The following is a 26,355-nucleotide window of genomic DNA, read 5'->3' on the forward strand; positions in this document are numbered from 1 at the left end:
TTTTTAAACTTCTAACATTCCACGCTCCGAGTCATAGAATGTTATTTTTAAATTTTCTGGTGACCCCTTCCTTAGTAGTCCCCATACGGACATCGGAACGGGGGACTAGTTTACCTCCAGAATATTTTACCAAGGAAGGCGCCTCCATCATTACTATATGAAAATGCAGAGAGCTACATTTTCTTGGAAAAAAAGCAGCTGTAGGTTTCCATTGCTTTCAGTTGCGCAGTACTCAGAGGACTGAGTGATGTTGATATGGCCGTTTAAGTCGTCCTGACTAACGCCCCTTAACTACTACTGAAAGAGCTGCTGCCCTCTTTCAGGAATCATTCCTTAGTCTGGCTCTCAACAGATGCCTCTCCGATATGGTTGCACCTTTGGTCCAGCTACTCTGTATCACTGAGCACTCAAGCCCCCTCACCAACGGCAAGGTCTCATGATTCATAGAGGAGGGATTCATAGAGGGATTCATACATTTTACTTTTTTTTTTATTCTAGGAATGTAGGCATAAGAACAAAAAATCAAATAAAAAGTTGGGTGGTGGAGGAGGTAATAGTATTGGTGGAGGGGAAAGGAAATCAAGTAAATTACCACCTTTGTCAAATGAAAACCAGGAACAAAATTAGAAGGACGTTCTGAAAGTGATGGTATGGGTTTTTGGTTTTACATAAACTCATAGTTGTAAAAATTTGTTGCAAAATTTAAAAAAAGGTTTTTATAAATTACAGATACAAAACGGAAGTTTTAAATAGCAGTATTTATTTTGGGTAGGTCTTGAATGTTATAATAGGTGATACACATGGGGAGAGCGGTCTTGCAGCAAAAATTAATATCTGTTGTTTGCTGAATAAAGTCAACCAGAAAAATTGTTGAAATATTAAAAACATATTTACATTAAGTTTTTCATAACTAAGTTAATTTTTTGATAAAATGATAAAAGTAAAAAATAATAACTAAATATTTCAACACTAATCTCCCTCCTTTCCTCAGAATGTGACTAACTATGGTGCTTCCAAGTTTTTTCTTTTTATAATTAGAATTTAATGTAATATGAATATTTAATGTAAATTATATTAATTTTAAGCTTATGCTGTTTACCAGTAAAAAGACTACAGTGTATTGCATATGTTGAGGTGGCACATGTTTTGTAGCATATACTGACTTTGTAAAACTAGTTGTGTATGGCAGTTATTGATATATTTTTACTGTGTACAGTTTTGTATTTATTTACTTTACTATATAGAAATACATCTTTACAAGCAAGCCACATAATTATGAGTAAATCTTTGAAGACAGACTGGCAAAATTTGTAAATCAACCGTATAATGAATTATTTTGTTAATACTGAAAGTAATAACATTAATATGCAGTAAATTAAAAATATTTCTGTAATAATATTTTTTCTACCGGGAAAATAGTTGCAGTTCTGTGCTCAGAGATTTAAATATTGGATTGTTTGTATTGGTTGTGTTTATAAGTATTCTATTTTTAAGAGCTTATTTGCTAATGAAAACCTAAATGCATTAATATTTAATGGTACATCAATATTCCAATTAAAATATTAAATTAAAAATATTTCCGTAATAATATTTTTTCTACCCGGAAAATATTATCATAGCTGCAGTGCTGTGCTCAGAGATTTAAATATTTTACTGTTTGTATTGGTTGTATTTAGTATTCTATTTTTAAGAGATTATTTGCTAATGAATACCTACGTTCGTTAATATTTGATGGTACAGCAATATTCCAAACATTATTTTTAGAAATTGTAAAGGTGATAAAAGGATAGTAAAGAGGGTCATTTCAGTAACTGAAAGAACATGATTGTTGTTAGGCAGGGTAAGATTGCTGGTGAATGGAAGGTGAAGAGTTTCATTCAAGGTTCATAATGGTATGACCAGAAGCTAGTTTGTTTTAGGAAGCAATTACTTTCTAATAACAACTTGAAAATCTTCAACCATGACTATAAAAATTGTATACAGTATAAATTTTATGATCAGATGATGCAAAGTAGCATTCTTAGATTGCATGCTCGTTTTTGCAGAAACAAAACAATTATGCAACTTTGTTCATTTATGAACACACAGTATTTGAATTATACTATAATTCAAACTACGAGGGTTATTTTTTTCAAGGTCCAATCGGTCACAAAATTAAAACCACAGTGAAAATCAAAAATTTTTTATTTGTAATAAGTACTTACTAACATAGTTACGCTATTTCTCTACATAGTCGCCACTCCGATATAGACATTTGTAGTAGCGTGATACCAACTTTCCAATACCTTCGTCATAGAACGGAGCCGCTTGTGTTTTCAGCCATTTTTCTACGCTGGTCTGCAGCTCAATGTCTGTGCCAAAATGTTGACCTCCTAGCCAGTGTTTCATGTGAGCAAAGAGGTGAAAATCAGATGGAGCCAAGTCCGGGCTGTATGGTGGGTGATCAAACACTTCCCAACGAAAACGCTGCAGGAGCTTCTTTGTTACAGCTGCAGTGTGCGGCCGAGCATTGTCATGGAGAAAGACAATGCCTGATGACAACATTCCTCTCCGCTTATTCTGAATTGCCCTTCGTAGGCGTTGGAGAGTCACACAGTATGAGGCTGCAGTGATGGTCATGCCACGTTCCATGAATTCCACCAAGAGAACTCCATTCCGGTCCCAGAACACAGTAGCCATACACTTTCTGTTGGGGAAGGTTCGCTTGAACTTCTTTGGTTTACTGGGAGAATGAGAATGCATCCACTGTTTGGATTGTTCTTTTGTTTCTTCAGTTTCGAAATGGACCCATGTCTATCTCCTGTGAGAATTTTGTTAAAAAAATTTTCTCCTTCATTGGGGTAGCGCTGGAGAAACGTTAGGGAGGCATCCATCCTCATTGCTTTGTGATGGTCGGACAGCATCTTGGGAACCCATCTCGCACACAGTTTGCGGTACTGAAGTCTCTCATTCCCAATGGTGTAGAGAGCTGACCTTGAAATTTCAGGAAACGAATCATTCAATACAGAAATTGTGAACCAACGATTTTCTCGAATTGTCTCATCCACTCGCTCAACAAGATCATCGGTTGACACTCGCTTCCTTCCCTGACCGCCTGCATCATGAACATCTGTACGTCCTGCTTTAAAGTTCCTGTAACATTGTCCCACTTTGCCGCCAATCATTGAAGTTTCATCGTACACATTACTTATTCGTCGATGAATTTCAGCTGCATTACACCCCTCAGCCTGAAGAAATCGAATCACCGCACGCACTTCACACTTGGCGGGAGATGCTATTGCTGTAGACATGTCTAGCTAGTGTTCAGAACTAAATCAAGTGACATGGCGTGATTGAAGGCCAACTACGCTGCACAACACATATGCCCAAAGGTTCATTTGATTTTTGCGCGGGTTTTTATTTCGCGACCGATCGGACCTTGAAAAAAATAACCCTCGTATATGAGTACAGTATTTGAATTTTCGAGCGTGACATTGTAGCCGTGAATCAAATTTTTTTGTAGAAAAGTATTTATGAGAACATGTATCCATGTATCTGTATGTCATAAAATTATAAAATGCTTGAAATTAAATAGTTTATTATATGAATTATAAGAGAAAATTATTTATAGTGATTAGAAAATGCTATATTTGCTTGATTTATGTTCTGTTAATGAAATGCATTTAATTTTTTTTAAACACTATGTACTGCTCATATTGCTACAAATTTATTCCTTTGTTGTCATATTAAAAACAATAAATAATATTTAAATTAGCTGAATAGTATCAAAAGCTAGACCAACAAATTATCATATCACAAAAATTTTAACTTAAAGTCTGTTGAGCCATTGCTCAATTAATGAAGTAGGAGTTACAATCTTTGTCTCTATATTAAAATAAACACAATAGATGGATGTTTGTTGATTAGTACTATAGAGCTAGCTAAGAATCTCCGTAGATATTTTGAACATGGAATCGTTTATTAGAAGATAATACAATATTTTCTTACATATTTTTTCAATTTGCATTTTAATTTTATTTTATGTATTTTTTTTGTTGTAGTATTATATGAGGATCTGAAAAGAGCGCAACGAAGTAGACTTGAAGACCAAAGAGGCACTGAAATTAATTTTGAATTGACTGATTTTTTAAAGGTATAAATCATAAATATTTTCTTCATTGTTATGATCTGTTAATTATTTCTTATAATATAACTTTCTATTGGATGTAATATTAAAAGGTCTATGCTGTAGATGTTCTGCTTCTTGGAAAACTTAATTTTCCAGTCGACTGATTTGTAGGTGTGGCAGTTAAGTGGCTACATGCTTGTGCACCATATTAGAATCATTGTAATCATTACAATCATTTGTTGTTTGAAATGATAAACTGTTTCACAGTATTAATTTTTTCTTAAAGAAAAAAATCAATGGTCTTTAAGTTTTTTTTGTTAATGTTACAATATGTTATTATTAATTTTTTTTTTTACTTATATTGATTAAAAAAGTTAAAAAAATAAAACAACTTCCCATGAAAAAATAATTAAAAAGTAGTTTTGTTAGCCTGAATATTCCTGTATATAAATACCCTTTGCCTTTTACTTTCTAAAATAATATTTAATTTAATGCAAAATATGTGTGTGTGTATGCATTTACGCGCTTCCTAGGATTAATTTATTTTTTGCATTCAGGTATAACTATTCATTTTATACAGGTTAATTTGTTTATTCTCATTCATACTGTATTCTTGTGTACTTGTGTAGTGTTTGCGCTGTATAAATCATGTAACAATTTTTTTGTAGAAAAAAAATTCTGATGTAATAAACTAATCCATCAGAAAGTTTTCATTGGTAGGTTTCAGGACTGTAATTTTACAAAACTATAATAACAGTAAATGATAGAATGTTCAAAATTTTCATCATAATCAATTCTTTATGTTGGGCAAAAGATTTATTGTTTTTTATGAAAACTATATAAACAATAATAAAATGGAAATATTCTCTTGCTGCTTGTTTTTATAATATTTAAAACAAGCTTTCGCAGTGTGTACCGCTTCATCAGATGTAAAAATTTAAAGAGAAGATTGTTGTCTCTTTTTGGTTAGGTTGTCAACTGGTAATGGAGGGAAAATTTTATTGATAATAGTAATACACACTGTTATATCTATTGGATGAATTTTAAATTATATGAATTCTGTTATTTACTGAATCCATCATATTCAAATTTCATTTATTTATTTATTATATTTTAATATTGTCGTTTTTTATTATATGTATTTTTTCAAGAGATAGTGTTTTAATTTATTGTTATTTATTTCTAATACTTCTATGTCTTGTAAAATTTGAGAATGTGTGTTTGTTGCCTTTTATGTAATATGCTTAATTTGATTTCTGTTTGTTATATTTAAATGCTTGTAAGTGTAACTTAAGTTTTTTTTAATTGTGTCATGCCTGTGTAGAATTTATTACAATCCTTATTACCGCAATTAATTTTATATACATAAAATTATTTAATAGGTTAATTGTTTAATAGGTTTTATATACATAAAATTATTTATGATAGGTTTATCATAAATAGTTTTTTAATTCATTATTATTAATTTATTTTTTTTTTTTTATTATTAGTTTTAGGAGCTATATATATAATTGAAGAGATGTTTTTTGAAGAAGTTGAATGAATTATTATTGTATATTATATAGGTAGACAATTTTTATTATCAATTATAGAAAATTTTTTTTCATTGCTATGTTTCTATATTAATTTATTTGTGAAATTATTAGTTTATATTACACCTATTTTCATTTTATTATTATTGAAAATAATTATTATATACTGGACTCTGCTTAATTACACATTCATTGATGAAAACTATTTAATAAATTTACTTTTTTATCTATAATTTACTGATGGGTAAACTATTAAAAATCTCCATGAAAATTTTTACCTCCATAAATCATGCACACAATTTACTAATTTAAATGTATGGTTTCCATTTCCACTTGCCAATTACTACTGTACACGTGCAATATGCTTTATTTTTTATTGCATGCTTCTTCTGTCTGTTAAAAATATTTGGAGTTAAATTGCGTATCACTGAATACAGGCTGGATTAGTTTGTTATATATTTGATTATTATTTATGTTGTTTCATGTTTATGGAAGTAAAAGCTACTCCAGTTTAAGATGAATTGAAAGATGGTGATATTTTAGCAATTAAGTTTTTTTTGTGAGTGAGTGTAAGTCTTCTGTTTACTGAATGAAGTGAATGTGCTTATATGTTGGCACATTTAACTGATTTACTATGTGTAAAATAACTAAATCAGTATTAACTAAAGAAAAATTAATATTACATTTTACAGAAATTTTAATTTCATGAAATACTGGTAAATGGTATGTCTAACTGAAAATATTCAATGTATAAAGTGTGATTTACTATTTTTAAATAGAGTACTCAATTGGATTATATAGGTAACACTGGTCAGCGACGGCTGATCCTTTCAGTGGTTTCCTCCGTCTTGCTGTACGCGGTCCCGGCCTGGAAGGACGCACTTTCGAGAAAGAAGAACGTACGGATGCTAGCCTCCCTTACCAGAAGAGCGGCGATACGCATAACATCGGCGTACCGCACCGTATCTGGATGCGCAGTGGCAGTCATCGCAGGGGTGCCTCCCATCGAGCTGCGGGCCACGCAGCTGGTCTCCACACACGAAGGAACGCCGAAGGCGGAAGCCGGGAGGCAGCTGATGGTCAACTGGCAGGAGATGTGGAGAACGGCTACGGCTGGGGCATGGACCAGGAGACTGATCCCGGACTTGGGACCATGGGTCAGGCGGAGGCATGGGGAGGTAGATTACTTCCTCACGCAGTTCCTGTCTGGACACGGGGAGTTCGAGGTCTACCTACATCGGTTCAAGAGAAGACGGACACCGAGGTGCTTCTACTGCGGTCAGGATGACACGCCGGAGCACACCTTTTACGAGTGCGAAAGGTGGGCTGTGGTCCGGCGTAGGCATGGCACAGATGGCCTCACTCCAGAAACAACTGTAGCTCACATGCTGAAAGGGAAGAGAGAATGGGATGCGGTACAGAGCATGGTGGCTAGCATCCTGAAGACGAAGGAGGTACATGGAACAGAGCGGGGAGAAGACTTCTAGGCGCGGGTAAGCAGCAATGTCCCTAGCAAGTATACTGTGTGTTTCTTCTACTATATATATTATTTTTGTGTTGTATTGTATTGTGAATTCATTGTCTCCATTGTCACTGTGGTTGGTACTCTACGGCCGGCTCGAGATGACAAGCACGATCGCTTCGACCGTGTGCAGGAGGGCCACGGCTAGAGGTGACATCGCCGAAGAGACAACATGAAGTGGGTTTCATTTATTATGTATTTTCCTTGTATTGTATGATTGTGGTATTATTTTATTTTATTGATTGTGTTCCTTCTAACGGTTACGAGGGCACTCACAGCGAACGTGCCCGCGGATTACGGAAGGAGGAATAAGTTCAGACGCCAACGTGATGGGCTGCAACTGAAGGGAGGAAAAATAAATAAATAAATAAAATACAGGGGGCGAATCGTGGTCGCCGTGCAGGGCCAGGGAGGCAGCCTGGATGCAGAGGACGCTTTGGCTCCTTCATATGCAAGAATGAAGTTGGGGGTGCTCCGATGATGCATTTGGGACCCTCAGGTGTGAGAGGGGGACGCGGCGGTTTGCCGGCTTCGCGCAATGCGTAGCCGGCAACCTAGTGTAGGGACGGGAAGGGTAGCCTCTAAGTGGAGGGATGTAGTGGTCGTCCAGAAGGGAGGGCTGCTGCATCTTGATGAAACTGAGAGGACCCCGATGGGACGCCAAAGAAAAGGCAAGACAGGGGGGCAGTCGACTGCCACGACACTCTGACATTCCTGCGCATAGCCTAACGGCGGAGGCCGGGGATGTTGGGGGTGTTTAAGGTAACACTGGTCAACAAAGTTTAATTTTTTGTTTGTTAAATGAGAGTGAGTGGCTGTTTCTTATAGTACTTTTTATTCTGATTTCATATATGTTAATGGATTTTTCTGTAGGTCTCAGTTTTTTGTAACTGAAATTTATTTTGAAACTAAAATGTATGATGAGCGTAATATGACAATTCGTTACACGCATTTTGTACCCGCCTAAAATCTATTTCTTTTGGATTTTCTGCTGTAGGTAGATCCCTCATTAGGTTCCAACAGTAGTCAGTTAACGTTTTTGGGTACTATTTTCCCTGGTATTGTGTTTCCATTGTAGATATCTTCTGGTGAAAGCGTTCTCCATGTTCTTTACTGATACTGCTGAGGTTGTTAGGGAAATAATCCAAACATGATTGTAAGAAATGGATTTTGAATGACATGTTACATCCAAGTTCTTTGTAGTTTTGAAAGAGTTCACTCACAAGTTCTCTGTAGTTATTGGCCTTATGGTTTCCAAGGAAGTTGTTTACCACATTTTGAAATGATTTCCATGCAGCAACCTCCAAGTCATTCAAACATTCTTCAAATGCCAGATCACTCATTAGTTTTCTTATTTTTAGTCCAGCAAATATACCTTCCTTATTTTAGCATCACTTATATTAGGGAATTTGTTATTTTAGAAATTGAAACCCTGCATCATTACAATCCATTGCTTTAATAAAATTTTTTAATAAACCTAGCTTGATGTATAGTGGCAGAAGATAAACTTTTTCTGGTTTTACTAATACCCGACTGACAACATTCTTCTCCTGTACAATCAGTTCCTTTCTCTTTGGCCACTGCTCTTTTGTGTAATGGTTTTTCCTATTCCTGCTATTCCACTCGCACAAAAAGCAACAGTACTTAGTGTATCCAAGTTGCAGTCCAAGTAAAAGTGCTATTACTTTCAGATCTCACAAATATGCCATAAATATTTCTCATACTAAATCATGCTCAATACAAGTTTCATAAGACTCCTTCATATGAACAGCATATGCTAATAGTATTGATGGGTATTTATTTCCAGTGTGAAGTAAAATAGCTTTCAAAAAACTAAGATTTGACGAGTCAATAAAGATTTGTCATTCGTCAGGATTGTACATATGTTCTAAAGCTTTTACTAAAGAACCCATATCATTACAGTACTCTAAGTTTTTCTGCTGAGAGAAGAAATGTACAAATTCTGACTGTCTGTCATGGAAAGCAATTATTTTAGTATTTGGTTGTAAAAGATGCCATCCTTTCAGTTGATGCCAATATTTCTGCCTGATTCTTTGATAAATTTAGATCAGGAAACAGATCATTTAATTCTGACTGATTATTTAAAATGGGGTACAGTATATCTATTTTCTAAAAATTTTGGATCTCTTTCTTCATTGCCTGATAAATCAACACAAGATTTGACATTTTCATTTTCATCTAAGTTCCATATTTCTAGTGATACTCTAGAATTGGAAGCTCTTGGTGTCTGGCACTGACCTCATGGTAGAGGGAATATCAGGGTATTTAACAGTTAGTCTAGTTTTAGCTGTTATTCCAGATATCTTTATTACAAAAAAATAACAGTCTGTGGTGTGACCCTTAAGTACTGTCCAAACCATTGGAATTGCAAATTGCATGTGACAAGAACCATTTAGCCAACCAGTGAACAATATTACACAAGAAGCACAGCAAATATGAGAAGACCAAGATTTGTCCTATCACCTAATTTACATCCAAAATACAGTTCTTATGACTTTTATATCAATGGAGTTATATTTCTTTTTTGAGGCTTCAACGTTACCTCACCACAGATGCAGTAGAAATTGTTTGGATGATTAATACAACTGCAAGGCATTGTTAATACATTACAATAACTAATGTTGTTTAAAAAGAAACACTTTATAAACATACTCACTTTACTGAACAACATATACCTGCAATTATGAAAACCAGCTACAAAACTGAATGTTACACACACACACACACACGCGCGCGCGCGCACACACAAGAACTCACACTTGAATGAGAATTAAAAATATTTCTCCAGTCTGCACAGCAGTTTATAAGTAAATATAATAACGACAGAAATAACTAACGAGTGGATGATATGTTTATAGCAAGATGAAAATAGGAAGAATAAGTCTCATTCTTGCTCATTTTAATTAGTGTGTAAATAATAAATATGATGACTAATGTCCAACAAAACAATGTGGCAACAATTAAGGGACTGTAATAGATGAACTAAAGATATTTAGTTGTTAGATAATACAATAAAATGCGTTTACAAAATGCTATGCTTATGGAGTTTGTGCATGATACTACCTGAAAATAAGAATGGTAATTAAAAAAAAACTAAGTCTGTGTAGAAGAATTCTGATTTCATATTTGAAATCAGCATGAGAAATACTATAATAATCAGTTATTCACTCTCATTTAAAAATCATTGTTGATTAGTGTAATTAATGGCACAGGTAATTAGATCTAGGTAAAAAGATGTTTTCTTAGGATGGAATTGAACCCACACTTTTTGGTGATGTTAGTAGTAAACTACCAACTTGCTCTGGTGAATTACTGAAGTATTATATGTCATATCTACATCATAACCTATTAGACTATGATGTGTATGTTTATAAATTCAATTTTTAAATCTGTGATTTCACTTTGTCTATGTCTTTTTTTCTCAGTTTAAAACTGAGGACTTAGTAATTTATTGAATACAGTTTTATCGTTTAATGAATTTGCTCGTGCAAATTAGCTTTTTCACCTTAAATTAAATTTTTTCAGGATAAAGAGAAATATAATACGCACTGAAATATAGTGAGAGAAAAAAAGTCACACAGAGCAACATTCTATTCTATCTTTTGTAATTATAAATCTGTGCTGCCTCCTTGTAGTTTCATTCCCCTTCTACTAATATTCCAAATTTCATTGACCTGTCATTTTCTGTCAATCACCATAGTTATGGAGTTGAGTATACCTGCTATCCCAAGGCAGCTAAAACAACATGCAGTGATTGAAATTTTAACAGAGGGAAAAGTGAATGTGTCAAAAGCCATTTATGGTGATTGAATTACTGTGAGTTGGTGAACAATGAAATTTTGTTTATCAGAAGCTGGTAAAGTGAATATTGATAATGAACCTTTGCAGTGATCAACTAATTTTTGTGATTATGAGAAGCATCAAAGGAAGGTTAAAGAAGATCAAAGAAATTGATTAAAGAAGACCGATACTTCAGACAGCAGCGCATCACCACCCAGATAGACGTATAAAAAGAATGAGTAGGACACATTATTGCACAACTGGGCTCTTGTAAAATATGTTCATGATGGGTGCCATACAATTCAAAGAAAAAAGAAACTACATTGAAAAAAAAATTAGTAACAGCTCTGAAATTTTATGTGATAAGAAAGGTGACTTCTTCAGTATTGTGATAAGAGACGAATCTTGGGTGTATCATTATGATCCAGAAGAAAAATGGCAGAGCCTGGAATGCTGGCACTATGATTCCCAACAATCAAAAAAATTCAAAGCACAATTTTCTGCAAAATAATTCTGTTGACATAGTCTGCGATTTCAAACACACGTATATGACTGACCCCTCTGGAAGCCGAGTTGACTGTAAATTCTGTGTGATTCATAGAGATGTTAATACACCATAAGAAATGTGTGTGTCATTTTTGACAATCCTTGGTGCCAATAATACTACAAGACGATAATGCTCGGCCACACATATCACATGCAACTACCAAGATTCTTGTGAAATTGAAATTTGAGTCTATTCATCACCCTATATTCTCACTAGATTTGGTGAGACTGTAAGTTTCACTTCTTTCTACATTTAAAGAGGATTATTATGAATATAGATTTCAGCATGGGTGATAAATCAAAGGACACAGTGAGGTCGTGAATAAGGAAGGAGCGCCAGCATTTTTCATCGACAGGATGAGAAAACTGGTTCACCATTGGAGAAATATAAGTTATAAATGGTGACTGTGGGGAAAAATAAACGTAAGTTTTTTTATAAGTAAAATTGTATTTTTAAACTGTATTTTTTACATTTGCCAGTTATGAGCGAATATGCATGCATTACAATTTCAGCCACCCCTCTTAACTTGCCAAGATGATTGAAAGTATGTAAATTATTTTGGTGGAAAATAGCTAAAGATTTAACATTTACCTCAGTTAAATTATTACTGTGTATTTAAATATTTTTTTTTTACATTTTAGTAAATGTATACTTTAAAAAATTACAATTTTTTAAACTATACATTAAACTGTATATTTTTAAAATAACTTGATAGCAAGTGGCAGAGCCACTTAAAAAAAAAGAATACAGTTACCAAATCTAACTTATGAGAATTAGCAATATTTTAACTAGAAATAAATCACATGACTTCAAGGTAGCTGGCTGGACCACTTAGAATAACATTAAAATTTATTATGAGGTAACTTAAATTATAATAAGCCACTTTTTAACCGGGAGTAAAATCTTATATTTGGATTTATTTTAATAATTTTGTTTTTTGATGTAACGAAACAACAGATGTAATAATTTAATAATGGTTAGGAAGCAACTTATTTTAATATAAATTATACCTCAACACTACCATTTCAACTATTCTAATCAGTCTCACCATCTTGAGGTCATGATAGTTGACTTGGTTATTTAAACAAGGTTACAATGATTAAACAAATTGCATGGTTTGATTTATATTTTTTAAAAATGGCTCAGCCTTAAACTAGTTGAATACATTAACTCTAATTACTACTCTACATTAGCTATAGTTATTTTAAATATTTTTGTCAGTTAGACACCCAAGTTAGCGATCCAACTTTGAAATCAATTCATAAATTTCAACTAGGCCAAATTTTTAAGATATTAATGACAATTTTACAAAAGGAATGTAAAGAAAATTATCAAACAGGCAATTAAAGTTACTTAAAATAATAAATTAGCTAAATAGAATTTTACTAGCTTTTCTGTGTATTTTGTTATTCTTTTCTACCATAGATGATTATTTAATAGAGATAAATGAATAAAAATAAAAATCTTGAAAGTAATTATTTCAGTTAATTGAACTATTTTTTTAATGTTATTTACAGTTTGCACATAAAAAATATAATTTTTTTTTTGCAGGCATTTTCTATAATAATCTTACTATTCCAAATAGATGATTTGACAGTAAATATAACAAACTTGGCTAATATAATTTTAATTAACATCCGTATTTCCCAAACATGCAAATTATTAAATGAGAAATTATAATGGGATGTCTATATTTTTATAGAGTTCCTGTTATTTTTATGAATTGTTTTATTTCAGGTGCAATGTGTGTATTATCTATGATGTAAATGAATACAGAAAATGTGTTAAAGAATTGCATTGTCCTCTAGTCAATTCATTATATGATTCATTACATGCTCTTTGTAACTTATTATTAGTGAAACCTGAAAATTTAAAACAAGTTTGCAATGGGGAACAGTTGGTACGTATTTTTTGTTATTAAGTTATTTTTATTTTATTTATGGAAAATCATTATCATTTCACACTTTCAGAATTCACAGATTGCATTACAAAATGCACTTCTTTTCTACCTCTTCATTTCCATTTTTTCTACTTCATATTGCAACAGTACACATATTTTCTCTCTAGCTGTTTTGTTTTGCTTAATAGATTTCTCTTAGTTTTCTTCTTAGCACAATGTTAGTTAATATTTTTCTTATGCTAACTTTTCTGTTTCTTACTAATACAATTTATATGTATATTCTATGCATTATAATGTAATTAGATAAATTTCACTGATTGACTGGCATCTTTTAATCATCAATCATCTTCAGTCCGTTTTTAATTATCTCTTATATGTGTAAATGGTTCAAATATAGACAGAATTTCAAAGCAACAATTCATTACTGAGTACAGCGAGATGACGTAAATACTGTAAATTCTAAATAAAGGTTGCCATTATTTTTCTTGGTAAAAGTTTGTTTTGTTTTTTTTTTTTTAAAGTTTATCTCTTATGGTTTCTTTAATAAGGGCCAAACAGTGGTTCAGAATATTGGTTGTATGTGACTATCCCACATATAACTCAGATGGGATAGCATGTCACATTTGAAATCTTTAGTTAGTTCAAACCTCTACGAACAAACCTATAGAATACTAGCCAACTCTCCTTATAGAATGAATGCATGCATTACTTTATATTTTTAAATTATAGAACAGTATGAGCAGTTATTGTTAGTTATTTTTTCGGAGAAAATCAAGGTTTTTTCTCTGTGAATTCTAAATAAAGGACACCACCATTATTCTCCGTTTCAGAAACTTTTTCTTTTCAGATTTATAGTATCCAATTCAGATTATTATAGATTATCAGATTATTATTTCTATCCTTTTCACATCATTGCACAACATGTGCGATAGCAACCAGTCTTCATTCTTTATATGCAATTTGCAAAAAGCACGAAACCCATACAAAGAACTCACTTTAATGAATTTGAAATGATCTCTTACTATTACTTCTTTCTTCCTTAGACTTAATTCAGGAGTTTCAGAGACCTCACCTTATAGTAATATGCTTAATGTGTAAATGCTTGGACTTTATGTTGTTTGATTTCATTGATTAAGGTTGTTGACCCAAAAGTTATCTGTCAACTCTTTCCCAATTCTCTCTAAATGACTTGTACCACTCATACATTCTAGACTACAGAGTACTCATCTCCAACCTAATTATTATTAAGTCTTGTGAGAGTCCTAGACAGAATGACTTGTCAAACAATTTGTTCAAAATTCAATAAATTATTGGCAGTACTACTCTCCATCAACAGTTCAAACATATGTTGATTACAGCTGACAGAGATGAGAAGAAAAACATCTAGCACTACTGATGTCAGGTTCAAAGTTGCAAGTGTATATGAGTCATGTCTGCTTTGCAATCATTATTAGAGAAGAGCATGAAATCTTTATAAGATTTCCTTCTTATTAGAAGAAAAAACCTTTTTGCATAGTGTGATAAATTCTTTAATAGTATCTGATTCTCCTCAAGCCTCATTCGAATACAAAAGTTTTTTTTTCAATTAATATTATTTGTCCTTCAATAATATATGATAAGTTGTATTCATAATTAAAATCAAGGTCAAAATGATCAATATAGATCTTTCAAATGATGAGTTCTATTGAATTAGTCTGATTCACATTGCATTTAATAATATTGTTAATTAAAATGATACTGATTTATTATTATTAAATAATTTATATATATGATACAGTTCAAATGTTTTAGGATTAACAAATATATTTGCCTCCGTGGCACGAGTGGTAGCGTCTCTGTCTTTCACCCAGAGGTTCTGGGTTCGAATCCCAGTCAGGCATGGCATTTTTTACACATGCTACAAACACTCATCTCATCCTCTGAATTGCTTGACTGTGGACCCGGAGGTTAAACAAAAAAAAAAGAAAGGATTAACAAATATAGAATTTGTTATCTCACATTAATCTGTTTTCCTCTGATTCAAAATATAATTCACTTCATTCTCTCCATTTGGTACAGGTTTCAAAACTTGAGCATGCTGGAACAATCTTCCAAAAGGATTTTCTTCAAATGCTTAGCACAACTCTTTGGATATCAGTGGTTTCAAATTAAGCTCCCTTTGGCGGTAATCTCACTTTTGGGTGAAGGAAATAGTCAGATGGAGATGTGCCGGTAGTGAAATGGAAAACATTTTGAACATCTATTGAAGTTATTAAAGATAATTTAAATAATGTTTTATAGGTATTTTGTAACGTTTTTAACATTAATTAATAACATTTTTAAGATTAATTTTTATCATATTTTTAACATTAATATTTTTGTAATAAACCCACATCATCAAACAAAGGGGTTGTGTCATTTTTAAAACACCCATTAGTTCATAACAATAAATAAAAATATTACAGATACATTGTGTAATAAAACTGTTAGCCGGCCAGTTCGATTTATTGGTTAACATTCTGGTTTCAAATCTTTCTTGGCAAAGGTATGCAAAATCATGTCCAAGAACATAATAATTAGAAATAGAATAACAAACATAATATTCCTGATGTGGGTTGTAATTATATATAGTTACAAAATATGTTGGAAGTGGTCCCAACATGCAATTATATTACAATCTGAAGAATAATTTACTGAATCATTCTGTATTTTTAAAAAAATTATTTATTTATAAATGTATTTTTATAATGTAAGTACCATGCAGTATCTCTTACTACTACAAACAAGCATATCTTATCCTTAATAGTTCTTGAACTAAACATAGTATATTTTATACTATTTGTGAACCAAGAGTAAAAATAATTAAAAGGAAAACTAAAACTTTAAGCTCATAAAAAAGTTGATTCTTTTTAATGTTTATCCATTTTTCCAGATATTACCTAATTTTTATCTAATTAGTCTAACATTTGATTTAAAGGTGTAAAAATATATTAATTAGTAGAATTTGAATTCTATACATGGGTGAGGGAAAAGTTAAAGGCTTCACACAGAGATGGTGCACATTTAACTTCTTGACATTATCACAAGATTACATTCTTCATTAGTTTACTAAAAAAATATCAAGTCGCTGCATCACTAAATCCAAAGTGGAGAACTTGGTGGTTTTTTTTGAAAATGTAAATACTGGAAATTCATGTAATGATTAAATACTTTTTTCAAATGAAAAAAGAGCTTGATATGGCATTGGGAGACTGTTCTCAATCAAATTCAACAGTAAATGCTGGGTCACTAGAGTTTAAAATGGGTCAAACATGCACTAACAAATGATGCAGTGAACACCCTTCTGAAAAGTGACTAACTAATGATAGGAAAATTGCATAAAATGCAAACAAGTTAGCGGAAGTCTGTAGGCATGACAACAGAACCTATGCACAATATTTTGCAGGAACATTTGGACATGAATAAGCTATGCGCTACATAGGTGCGCGTTTGCTCATGTTCAATCAAAGACAGTGCCAAAGAAACATTTCAAGCAATTGTCTCGAGTTGTTTCACACAATTCAGAGGAATTTTTACATCGATGTGTGATAATTGATGAGAGAGGCTTCATCACTACTCTCCCAACACAAAACAATGTGTTGAAAAAGGTCAACCTGCTGAAAAAAAAGCAAAAACAACTTTATACTTTAACAAAATTATGGCAGCTGTTTTTTAGGTAACACGTGGAATAATTTTCATTGATTATTTCAGTCTGAATTGCTGTTGCTGAAAAATGTCTTAAAAATCATGAAAATTGTGAATTTTCATTAATCATTGATCACGTGCAATCCTACTGCTGCATCTCAGCAATGATATTACAGAAAACAGCTGCATTTGACAAAAACAGTGCTTTTTCCATCAAGACATTCCAGCTCGTACTTCAATCATTGCAATGACAAAAATTAACAAATTACAGTTTGAATTGCTGTTGTCTGGCTCCCAGTGACTATCACTTTTCCTAACCTAAACAAATATCTTAAAGGGAAGAGATTTTCAACCAATAATGGTTATTGCCATCATAGATGGTTATTTTAAGTAGCTGGATAAATTGAGTTTATAGTGTTTAAGAGACCTATCAGGTAAAAGATAGGTCTTTGCTGATAGACTCTAGATACCTGTGCGCTTTACATTGATGGTTTTTGTTTTACATTGCAATCTTTGAAGCTAATGCTATTTAAATTAAACATTTTTTGTTGAGAAAATAGTTGTTAAAAAATTTTTAAATGTATCAGTAATTTTTAAGGTGCTTTTATTTCAGTTGGTTCTTATGTACTGAGAAATGTTTACATTAATAAAAATATTTTATTTTATTTTTTTACAGTCTGGTTTGGATCGTTGTATTTTATTAAATTTTATACAGTTGAGAAGTGATTATAAAACACAGAAGTTATCAAACTCTTTAAAAGGATTGGCTGCATAGCCAAATAAATACTGAATTGTGAATTACAAATATTTATTGTTAATTTATTTCAATATGTTTATTAAATAATGTATAATAAAGTATTGATAATCCTCAATTTAAAACCATTATGAAACTTACTTTTTTATAAAAGAAGTTTAAATTTGTAAAGTGATCAACGGCATATTTACTTTAATTGATACTCAGGCAGAAGTCCAAATCGATATTTGCAGGATCCCACATCTTCAGTTGGGTATTGAATTCTATAATTAAATTATATATAATTATTTTTAAAATGTGTTACATTAGATTGTTTTCTGTTTTAAAAAATTTTGAATAATATTATGAATGTGTATGCATATTTTGCAGTCAGTACTGACATTTTTAAAAATATTATATATAATGTAATTATAGAATTAAATACCATCTGAAAATGTGAGATCCTCTGCAAATTGATTTTTGTAAATTAATGTTGTAAGTTTAACTTATCTAATTACTGTGTTTTGGTGGTTTATATTACATATAATATGAAATTTTATTAACACAGTGGTCAATATATTAATGAATTATTTGAATTTTCAATATATATATATATATATTTATGTACGAGGATGGATCAAATATAAACAGTAATTTTTTTTAATAAATTTATTGATTAATAATATATATAATTCATACCTTCATCATTTTTTCTATATAAACTCCTGCACGATCTACACACTTTTGCCAATGATTTGGAAGCTTGATATTCCTTGTTCATAAAAAATTTGAAGACTAATCATCAACCAATTACACACACGCTCCAATGTCTTCATTGTTTTCAAATCCCCTCCAAGCAATTCCTTCAAGAGTGCAAAAAAAAAACTAGTCACAGGGGGACAAATCTGGACTATAGGGAGATGGTTGAGGGTTTCTCAGTGCATTTTTTCCAATTTATCCCAAAATCTCAGTGTGCAGCCTGGGAATATCATAGATAAGGATGACATCTCTGATGGGCATACCCAGTCTTTTGTTGACTGTAGTGGCTGACAATAGTAAGCCACATTCACCGCTCATTGATTGTGGAGAAAATCAATGAATAAAACTCCCCTTTAGTCAAAAAATATCATTGCAAGGACTTTTCCAGCTGAAATATGGGTTTTGGCCTTCACCACTCCTTACTTGCCATTTTTGACTCTGGAGTGTAATGATGGACCCGTGTCTCATCACAAGTGACAATGAGCCTCAAAAAATCATCCCATTCTTGTCGAAATCAGTTCAGAAGTCTCTCACAGATCTCCAACCTGACCTGTTTTTGATTTTTGGTCAGCAACCTCAGAACCCATCAAGTACTAATTTTTCTAAAACCAAGTTGATGGATTGAGCACTCCTATAGCTGATACACACTTCCGACATGATTTCTTGAACAGTGAACCAGCAATCATTTTCGTTTTTTACACTTTCTCACCCACCCTTTAATTTGTTTAATTGGTTAAATTGTTTAATTAGTGCTGTTTATTTACTTTTTAAAAAAGCTATAGTGAAAAAATGCTCCATTGTTGGCAGTACATTTTCAATTTGATTGACAAATTATGTGACATGGTACAGAATGTTGTTATTTATGATTTTAATTTCGTTAGTAATGCTACTTTTCACTTCTCAATTCATCTTAGTTTTCTTTTAAAGAAAAACTTTTGAATAACCCCACAAAAAAATAATATATATTTAAGACTATAGATCTTAATGTTCAATAACATATATTCCAAAAAATCAGTGGACCAGGAAACATTGTAAGATATTCGTAGATCATATTACGTTGTTAATACCATTTTGCTGGGACCATGGTTCACCATTATCTTTCTTTTTTTTTGTCTTCAGTGATTTGACTAGTTTTATGCTGCTTTCCAAGATTCCCTAGTGCCACTCGTTTCATTTCGATATACCCCTTACATCCTACATCCCTAACAATTTGTTTTACATATACCAAACGTTGCCTGCCTGCACAATTTTTCCCTTCTACCTGCCCCTCCAATTTCTCATTTTACACCCCCTTGAATCAGATTGACTGGATTTTTCTGACTATGAGGCAAGTTTTTAAAGTAGGTTCTGTTTTGAAATAAACACAAAACTGAAAAATATCAACTTAATTAAAAACATTTTTTTTTAAATTATTTTTCTACATAGCTACGTCCAACTTCAACACATTTTTCGTAGCATTTCATTAACTTCTTCAATTCCTCTTCAAGAAATTCTGCAATTAGTGGCTTAAACCATGCAATAATACTATCTTTTAATTCGTCATCGTTGTCAAACCCTTGAACTGCAAGCCACTTTTTAAAGTGAAGAAAAATAAAATAATCACTAAGAGCTAACTAAGGGCTATAAGGTGGATGATTTTAGATTTTCTTGCAAAATCTTTTCAATCACCTCACTGTGATTTGCCATGTGCAGCCAGGCATTATCAAGCAAAAACAAAATTCCACGGTATATCATTTTACGTTGTTTGTTTTTTCTATCTCTTCCAAAGATGTTTTAACATTTTGCAATATGCATCACATCCAAAGAAGTTTCACAATCACTAACTTCAACTTCAAGAAATTCAGATTTCACCTCCAGAAATAATTATCATCTTCATTTTCATATTGCCATGAAAATTAATGCACTGCAGCAAGATGTTTTTCTTTGTGTATATCGGTTAACATCTTTGGCTTCCATCCAGCACAGAATATTTTATAACCCAATTTTTCAGTCAAAACTATAAATCAAAGATCATGAAACATTAGAGAACATCAAACACAATTATGAGTCAGTGAAGCCTCATTTTAATTTAAAACATATTAATCATTTTGTAAGCTATTCACTTTTATTTTACATTAATATGGAACCCATGTGATGTATGTAAAATGTCTGTATATTAAGTAAAGTTCTAAACGATAAAAATTTCTATGAAATACAATAAAAATTGCCTAGTGGTGATGCCTATGTAATATACTATCAAAATATTTGTGTGCTTCAATGCCTTAAACAACTTTTGTGAAGAATTATTAATATCAGAAGACAAATCCTGGTTTGATAAGTTTTTCAAATCAGTTAAATAATAATGTAATTATCACTCATAAAATGAAATAGATCTTTGTAAGTTAGGATAGATTTTACTACTATCTCAGTTGAAGCACCGATAGGGTCATGTCAGTTAATGAATCACTGACACCACCACATTAATGTGGCTTACTAATGCCTCTGATTACTACAATGTAAATCAATTTAAAATTCTTTTTTAAGTGAAAATAATGTTCATATATTATTATTACATACTGTATCTCTGTTAAAAGGAAAATAACTTTTAATTGGTTTTGGTACTGTATAATTTTGTGTTAAGTAACTATCCAGTTCATATAAAAATAACTTATTTTTCATCTGCAACATATTAATCATATGTTATTTATTTTCAATCCATATATGCATCATACTAATTTTGGCTTCAGTTTGAGTATAAGTCTAATTGTATATGGTTTTATGGAGTCTATGAGTAACAATTTTTGCTGTGTGATTCTTCTGTCTAGTGCTTTTAAATTGACTTTTGTATTTTTCAATGATTATATTTACTTAACCTAAAATCAAGGACAGTTAACTGTGTATTATATATTAAATAGATTTACTATTATATATAAAATAGATATGATAAAAAAAAGAGAATTTTTTAATTCTGTGCTCTCTCTTTTTGACTAGTACATCTTTTTCCGCACTTGATTAGAGCACTGCCTATAATGTATAACAGTATTTTCAACCAAATTAGATGCTTAGTTTAAAGTTGGCAGCTAAGTAATTAGGACATATTTCATCATGGATGATCTTTCATCTTGAATTTCTTTGAATGATATTTCATCTTGTTTTAAAATGATCGAACTAAGTAAGGATTTGCCTTAAACTTTGTGCTGAAAGTGAAATAAAGTACAGTGAAGTGGTGAGGATGTTAGATAAAACTCCTGATGAGGCTGCTATGTTGACGTCAAGGATTTAAATGATAGAAACAGTTTCAAGAAGCTTGTGAAAATTACAAAATGGTTTGACATCCTAAAACATCAACAACTGATGAAAATACTGACACAATATAAAGGACGTTGTGTTCAAAGTTCACAAAATCACAATTGCAGAAGTTGCTGGAGAAGTGGGAATCCCTTATGGCTCAAGTGAAACAAATGTTGACCATGAAATGAGTAGAAAAATCTGTTTTGGTACAAAAATGTTAAATTTTCAACAAAAGCAACATCACAGAACAGTTGTTGAGCTGTTGAAAACAGTTATTGTCAGCAATTGGTGTTGCTGATGACCCAAAATTAATCAAACATTTCATAACAGATGATGAAACATCAGTGGTTATGATGAAACAAAGGTCCAATCATCCCAACAGAAACATCCTGAAGAACTAACACTGAAAAAAACAAGCCAAGTTCAATCAAAGATTTTCTTTAAGATTTTTTCAGTTACAATGACATTGTCCATTATGAATTCTTACCAGATTATATGACAGGCAAATAGTAGTATTCTTTGTAGTTTTAACCATTTACATGAATCAAAGAAAAGGACCACAAATGTGGCCAAAGATAACACTATATGGCTGTAGCCTCCATTTTCTCTAAACACTGCATCCTGTAACTTTTTCTTGTTTCCACTGTTTAAGAATATATTAAAAGAGCAACAGTAGAAAAAATTGAATTCTTTACGCACAGGATTAAATCAGCTGTTGATAACTGTTCCTGAAGAAAAACAGTTTGATTTTATAAATCATTGAATTTGATCATTAAGCATGATTATTAGTAGAACCATTTTTACAAAGATCACATAACCATTGACATGAATTTAAGTTTTGAAACTGTACTATTGCTCTCTTATCACCTCCTGGTCATTACACTTTAGATGAACCCATTGACTGCCAATCACTGAAGCAGATGGACACCGGAATTTTAGTTAAATTTTTCCCATATTGAGAATAGTGACGATATTTCATTTTGCCATCTTAATTTATAATGAAATATATTAATTGATTTATTTATATTGTTCTTTACAACTATTAAAAATATTTATTTAATTTTAAATATGAGGCTGAAAGGAACAAATAATAAAGATTAGTAAGGAAGTCACTTGGAGATTGTCAGGATATTGGAAAAAGCAAAAGAATCTAATTGGCAGGTTTAATTACATGAAACACCAAGGAGAAGAACAGGTATTTTCTTATGCATTAAATATGGTATTTTCCTTAACTGTGAATAAAAATTGAAAAATTTATTTATTTTGATTAATATATTTATTTCATTTCTAAAAACAATTACAGTAAAACATTTATAGATAATAAATTTGCAGTCTTTTGCATGTTATACTTCAGACATGCTGTGATAGATTATTATATATTCAAAGTATTCTTAGAGTTTCTTTGTACATGCGTATTTGCTGCATCAATAAACGTCATACTAAAAAACAATTTTACAATTTCCAGTTTGGCAGCCCTATTTTTTTTTAGATTTAATTTTTTGATAATGGGTGTCAATGAATTGCAAAAGGAAGCGTCTTCATCAAAAGGATTGTAAGAATTCTTTTGTATAATGTTTTGTGATATCTGTTCAGGTTTACTCTTTTGAATTAAGTTATATTTGGGAACAATGGAATTTTCCTCATTTGGATCTGAAAAAAAAGTCCAGTGAATATGTATAAGTACAAACACAATGATTAGTATAATTATATTTAAATATTACTCATATATTGTATTTTAAAAGTACCTTACAGTGGGCTCAAATTTGTTTAGTCAATTACACATGGGATTTACATCAGTAAAAAATGTTGTCTGACTACTTATAAAACGAAGTTTTATATATACAAAAGTACCATGTGCAAGCAACTTTAAAATGATGGCAAAAAAAATGTTTAGAAATGCATTAAATGTTTAATGCTGTAAAATGATTGGATGAAATTTCTTCAGCAACAAAAATTATTTTTCTATTGTTCAATGACAAAAACTAAATCATTACAAATACTGAAAACAGCATGACTGACTTAATTCACCACAGAATCTTGTATATAGGATACAAAAATGAAAATTAATAATGCATGAAAAATAATATGTCTGACCGGATTTGAACCCTGGAACTCTGGATGAAAGGCTGAGACGCTACCACCGATATCAGCAAAAACATGATGGTGGAACTTCAAATGTTTTATGTTTAAATTATTCACACCAAATACTGCTTAAATCAACTTCTCTATCACATTACTCGTGTTATGTTATTTGACAAATATAAAAATAAAACAGGTAGCGAGTAATCAAATGATCATTGAAGGTTAAGGGTCAGTCATCTACAATGAATCTATTTCACTATAGATTATTGATCCAAAGGCTTGATCTAGTAATGTGTGGTGGGCTAGGTATTTGTTGAAAATTGATTTGTTTGTTTTCAATCTCCAGTAACAATACTCTTTTTTTTTTGGCTCCAAAAATGTAAGAAAAAAATACATGATAAATAAAAAAAACACATAAATATTTTTAAAAATTGTCTTGATAATTTAAAAAAATAAATATTACTTACCACAGAGACCTTCAATATCACTGTCAACTAATCCTTTACCACAGAATGGTTCATCATCAACTCTTTTTTCGTAAGGATACATGTCAATTATATTACCACTGAAAAAAATATCTTTTTAGTTATAACACAGAATTAAAATGTATTTGAGGCACAATATATTTTCTCTTAATTTTCTATTACAGAGTTAGATCATATTTTTTTTATTCTGGCTCTTTCTCCAAGAGATCAGCAGAAGTTGATTACACTGACTTTCGGTAATGAAATATGTGGTAGGACTGAATGTGTTTATACTTTGGCAACAAGATTTGATCATTTATTATGTTAGGTAACTAGCGTGTTTATAAACAGTACTTCTGTTGTAGCTTATAGGAATGGAGGGATTTTAAAGCGCATCATAAGGCTAATCCTACTGCCCTGTAGTAGATCCTTTGCACCATGTATGTCTCTATTCTCTTCCGTTGCCAAATAAACTTTTGAGTTCTTGAATCTGCATTTCTTTTTAGTTGTTTGTATTTTTTAATATCATACAACTCATATCTCTCTTATCTTTCATATCTCTCTTTCTTTACTGATCTTTGTAGCACTCATTAATCAATCCTCCTCTCTTATTTCAGCCAATTACTGTCCTATTTTAAAGTGTTTTGATTAACTTATATACTTGTTTATCATTATTTCTCCATTTTTTATTGTCTGACCATTTAATCTTCTCCATACCCCGCCCTCTGTATCCTTATTTCAAATAAATCCAGTCTTTCTTTTTGCCCTTTTCGTATTGGTCATGGATAATATCCATTGATTTTCTAATTATAGCTAAAATTTTAAATTATATATAATATCTTCTTTCCATCTTTTGATAACTGCTTTCTATTTATGGCAATTAAATGCTTTATATTTATTTATGGTAATCAGCTGATTACCATAACTTCTCATGTTGTTGAACAGACTCTATTGTAAAGACCTCTTAACGCAGAAAACAGATTTTTTTTGTAAAGTACTTCTTAATATGGCTCCTAACCATTGACTGTCCTAGTAGGACGAAGTCCTCATAATAACTGAGCTGCCATTGGATTAACTCTCAGGTTCAACAGATTATGCAAATGGAAGGTGCTAACCCCCCTAGGTGGGGTTTAGGGTTTAAATTAATTGATTAAAATTGTCTCAGTAATGTATGAGGTATGACAATAAAGTTCACAGACTCATTTTATTGTGAGTGCAATGGCAACACTGGAAGGTTAGTAGCAGTGGTACAGCAATTGTTAACATTTCAGTCATGCAATTGTTTTCAGTTCTTTCAACATCATGTTGAATAGCTCTGTTTTTGTACACATATGTTTTGCTATTATGATGATGGAAACCTATTGTGATTTTAAAAAGCAGCGAGTATGATGAAATTCCTTGTAAAAGCGGGGAAAACAAACTCAGAAATTCTTGAAATGATAAACCCTGTTTACAGAGACTCTCTTGTGAAAAGAATTTTGTTATTCAAGTAGATGGTGAGGTTCAGAGAAGGAGAATCTCAACAGAGCATGATGAAAGTTCAGGGTACCCCTTCATTTTTCAAAATGATGTTTCAATGCAGAAAATTGAACAAGCCATCAACTTGAATTGCCACCTTACCGTTAGAGATGTCACTGTGATCACCAGAATCAACTTAGAAACCATACACCTCATCCTCACACAAGAGTTGGGATGTCAAAACAATTTGCGAATTATTCCAAAAAAACTTGTCAGGTGAACAAAAGGAAAATCATTTGCATATGTCAAGATTGTTTGAAGAATGCAGTCATTTTTCAAAAGATGTGATTACGGGAGATGACACCAAGATTTACAATTAGTCCTTGATGAAGAAGCAGGGCATGTAATGGAAAAAAACTAAATGAGCCATAGACAAAAAAAGCCAGGATGTCAAAATCAAACATCAAGTGCTGATGATTTTTTTTATTCATGTGGAACTGTGCTCCAAGAATAGGT

At 31.7% G+C, this 26,355-nt stretch overlaps 1 protein-coding gene and 1 long non-coding RNA gene across 2 annotated transcripts in view; one reads left to right on the forward strand and one right to left on the reverse strand.

Moving 5' to 3' along the window:
• Positions 1 to 523: 523 nt before the first annotated feature.
• Positions 524 to 7,609, forward strand: LOC142324437 (uncharacterized). Its single transcript, XR_012756287.1, has 3 exons — positions 524 to 648; positions 4,041 to 4,132; positions 6,442 to 7,609. It is a non-coding gene; the product is annotated as an uncharacterized LOC142324437 (long non-coding RNA).
• A 15,479-nt stretch (positions 7,610 to 23,088) lies between these two features.
• Positions 23,089 to 26,355, reverse strand: part of LOC142325001 (venom allergen 5.01-like) — a 31,547-nt gene continuing 28,280 nt past the window's right edge. The window contains exons 6-7 of the mRNA XM_075366234.1: positions 24,385 to 24,482; positions 23,089 to 23,485 (exon numbers count right to left, since the gene is read on the reverse strand). Of these exons, the coding sequence (XP_075222349.1) occupies positions 23,208 to 23,485; positions 24,385 to 24,482 (376 nt within the window). The 3' untranslated portion in view covers positions 23,089 to 23,207. The remainder of the gene's footprint in view (positions 23,486 to 24,384; positions 24,483 to 26,355) is intronic.

This window comes from Lycorma delicatula, chromosome 5 (assembly GCF_047948215.1).
Source record: "Lycorma delicatula isolate Av1 chromosome 5, ASM4794821v1, whole genome shotgun sequence".
Lineage (NCBI taxonomy): Eukaryota > Metazoa > Arthropoda > Insecta > Hemiptera > Fulgoridae > Lycorma > Lycorma delicatula.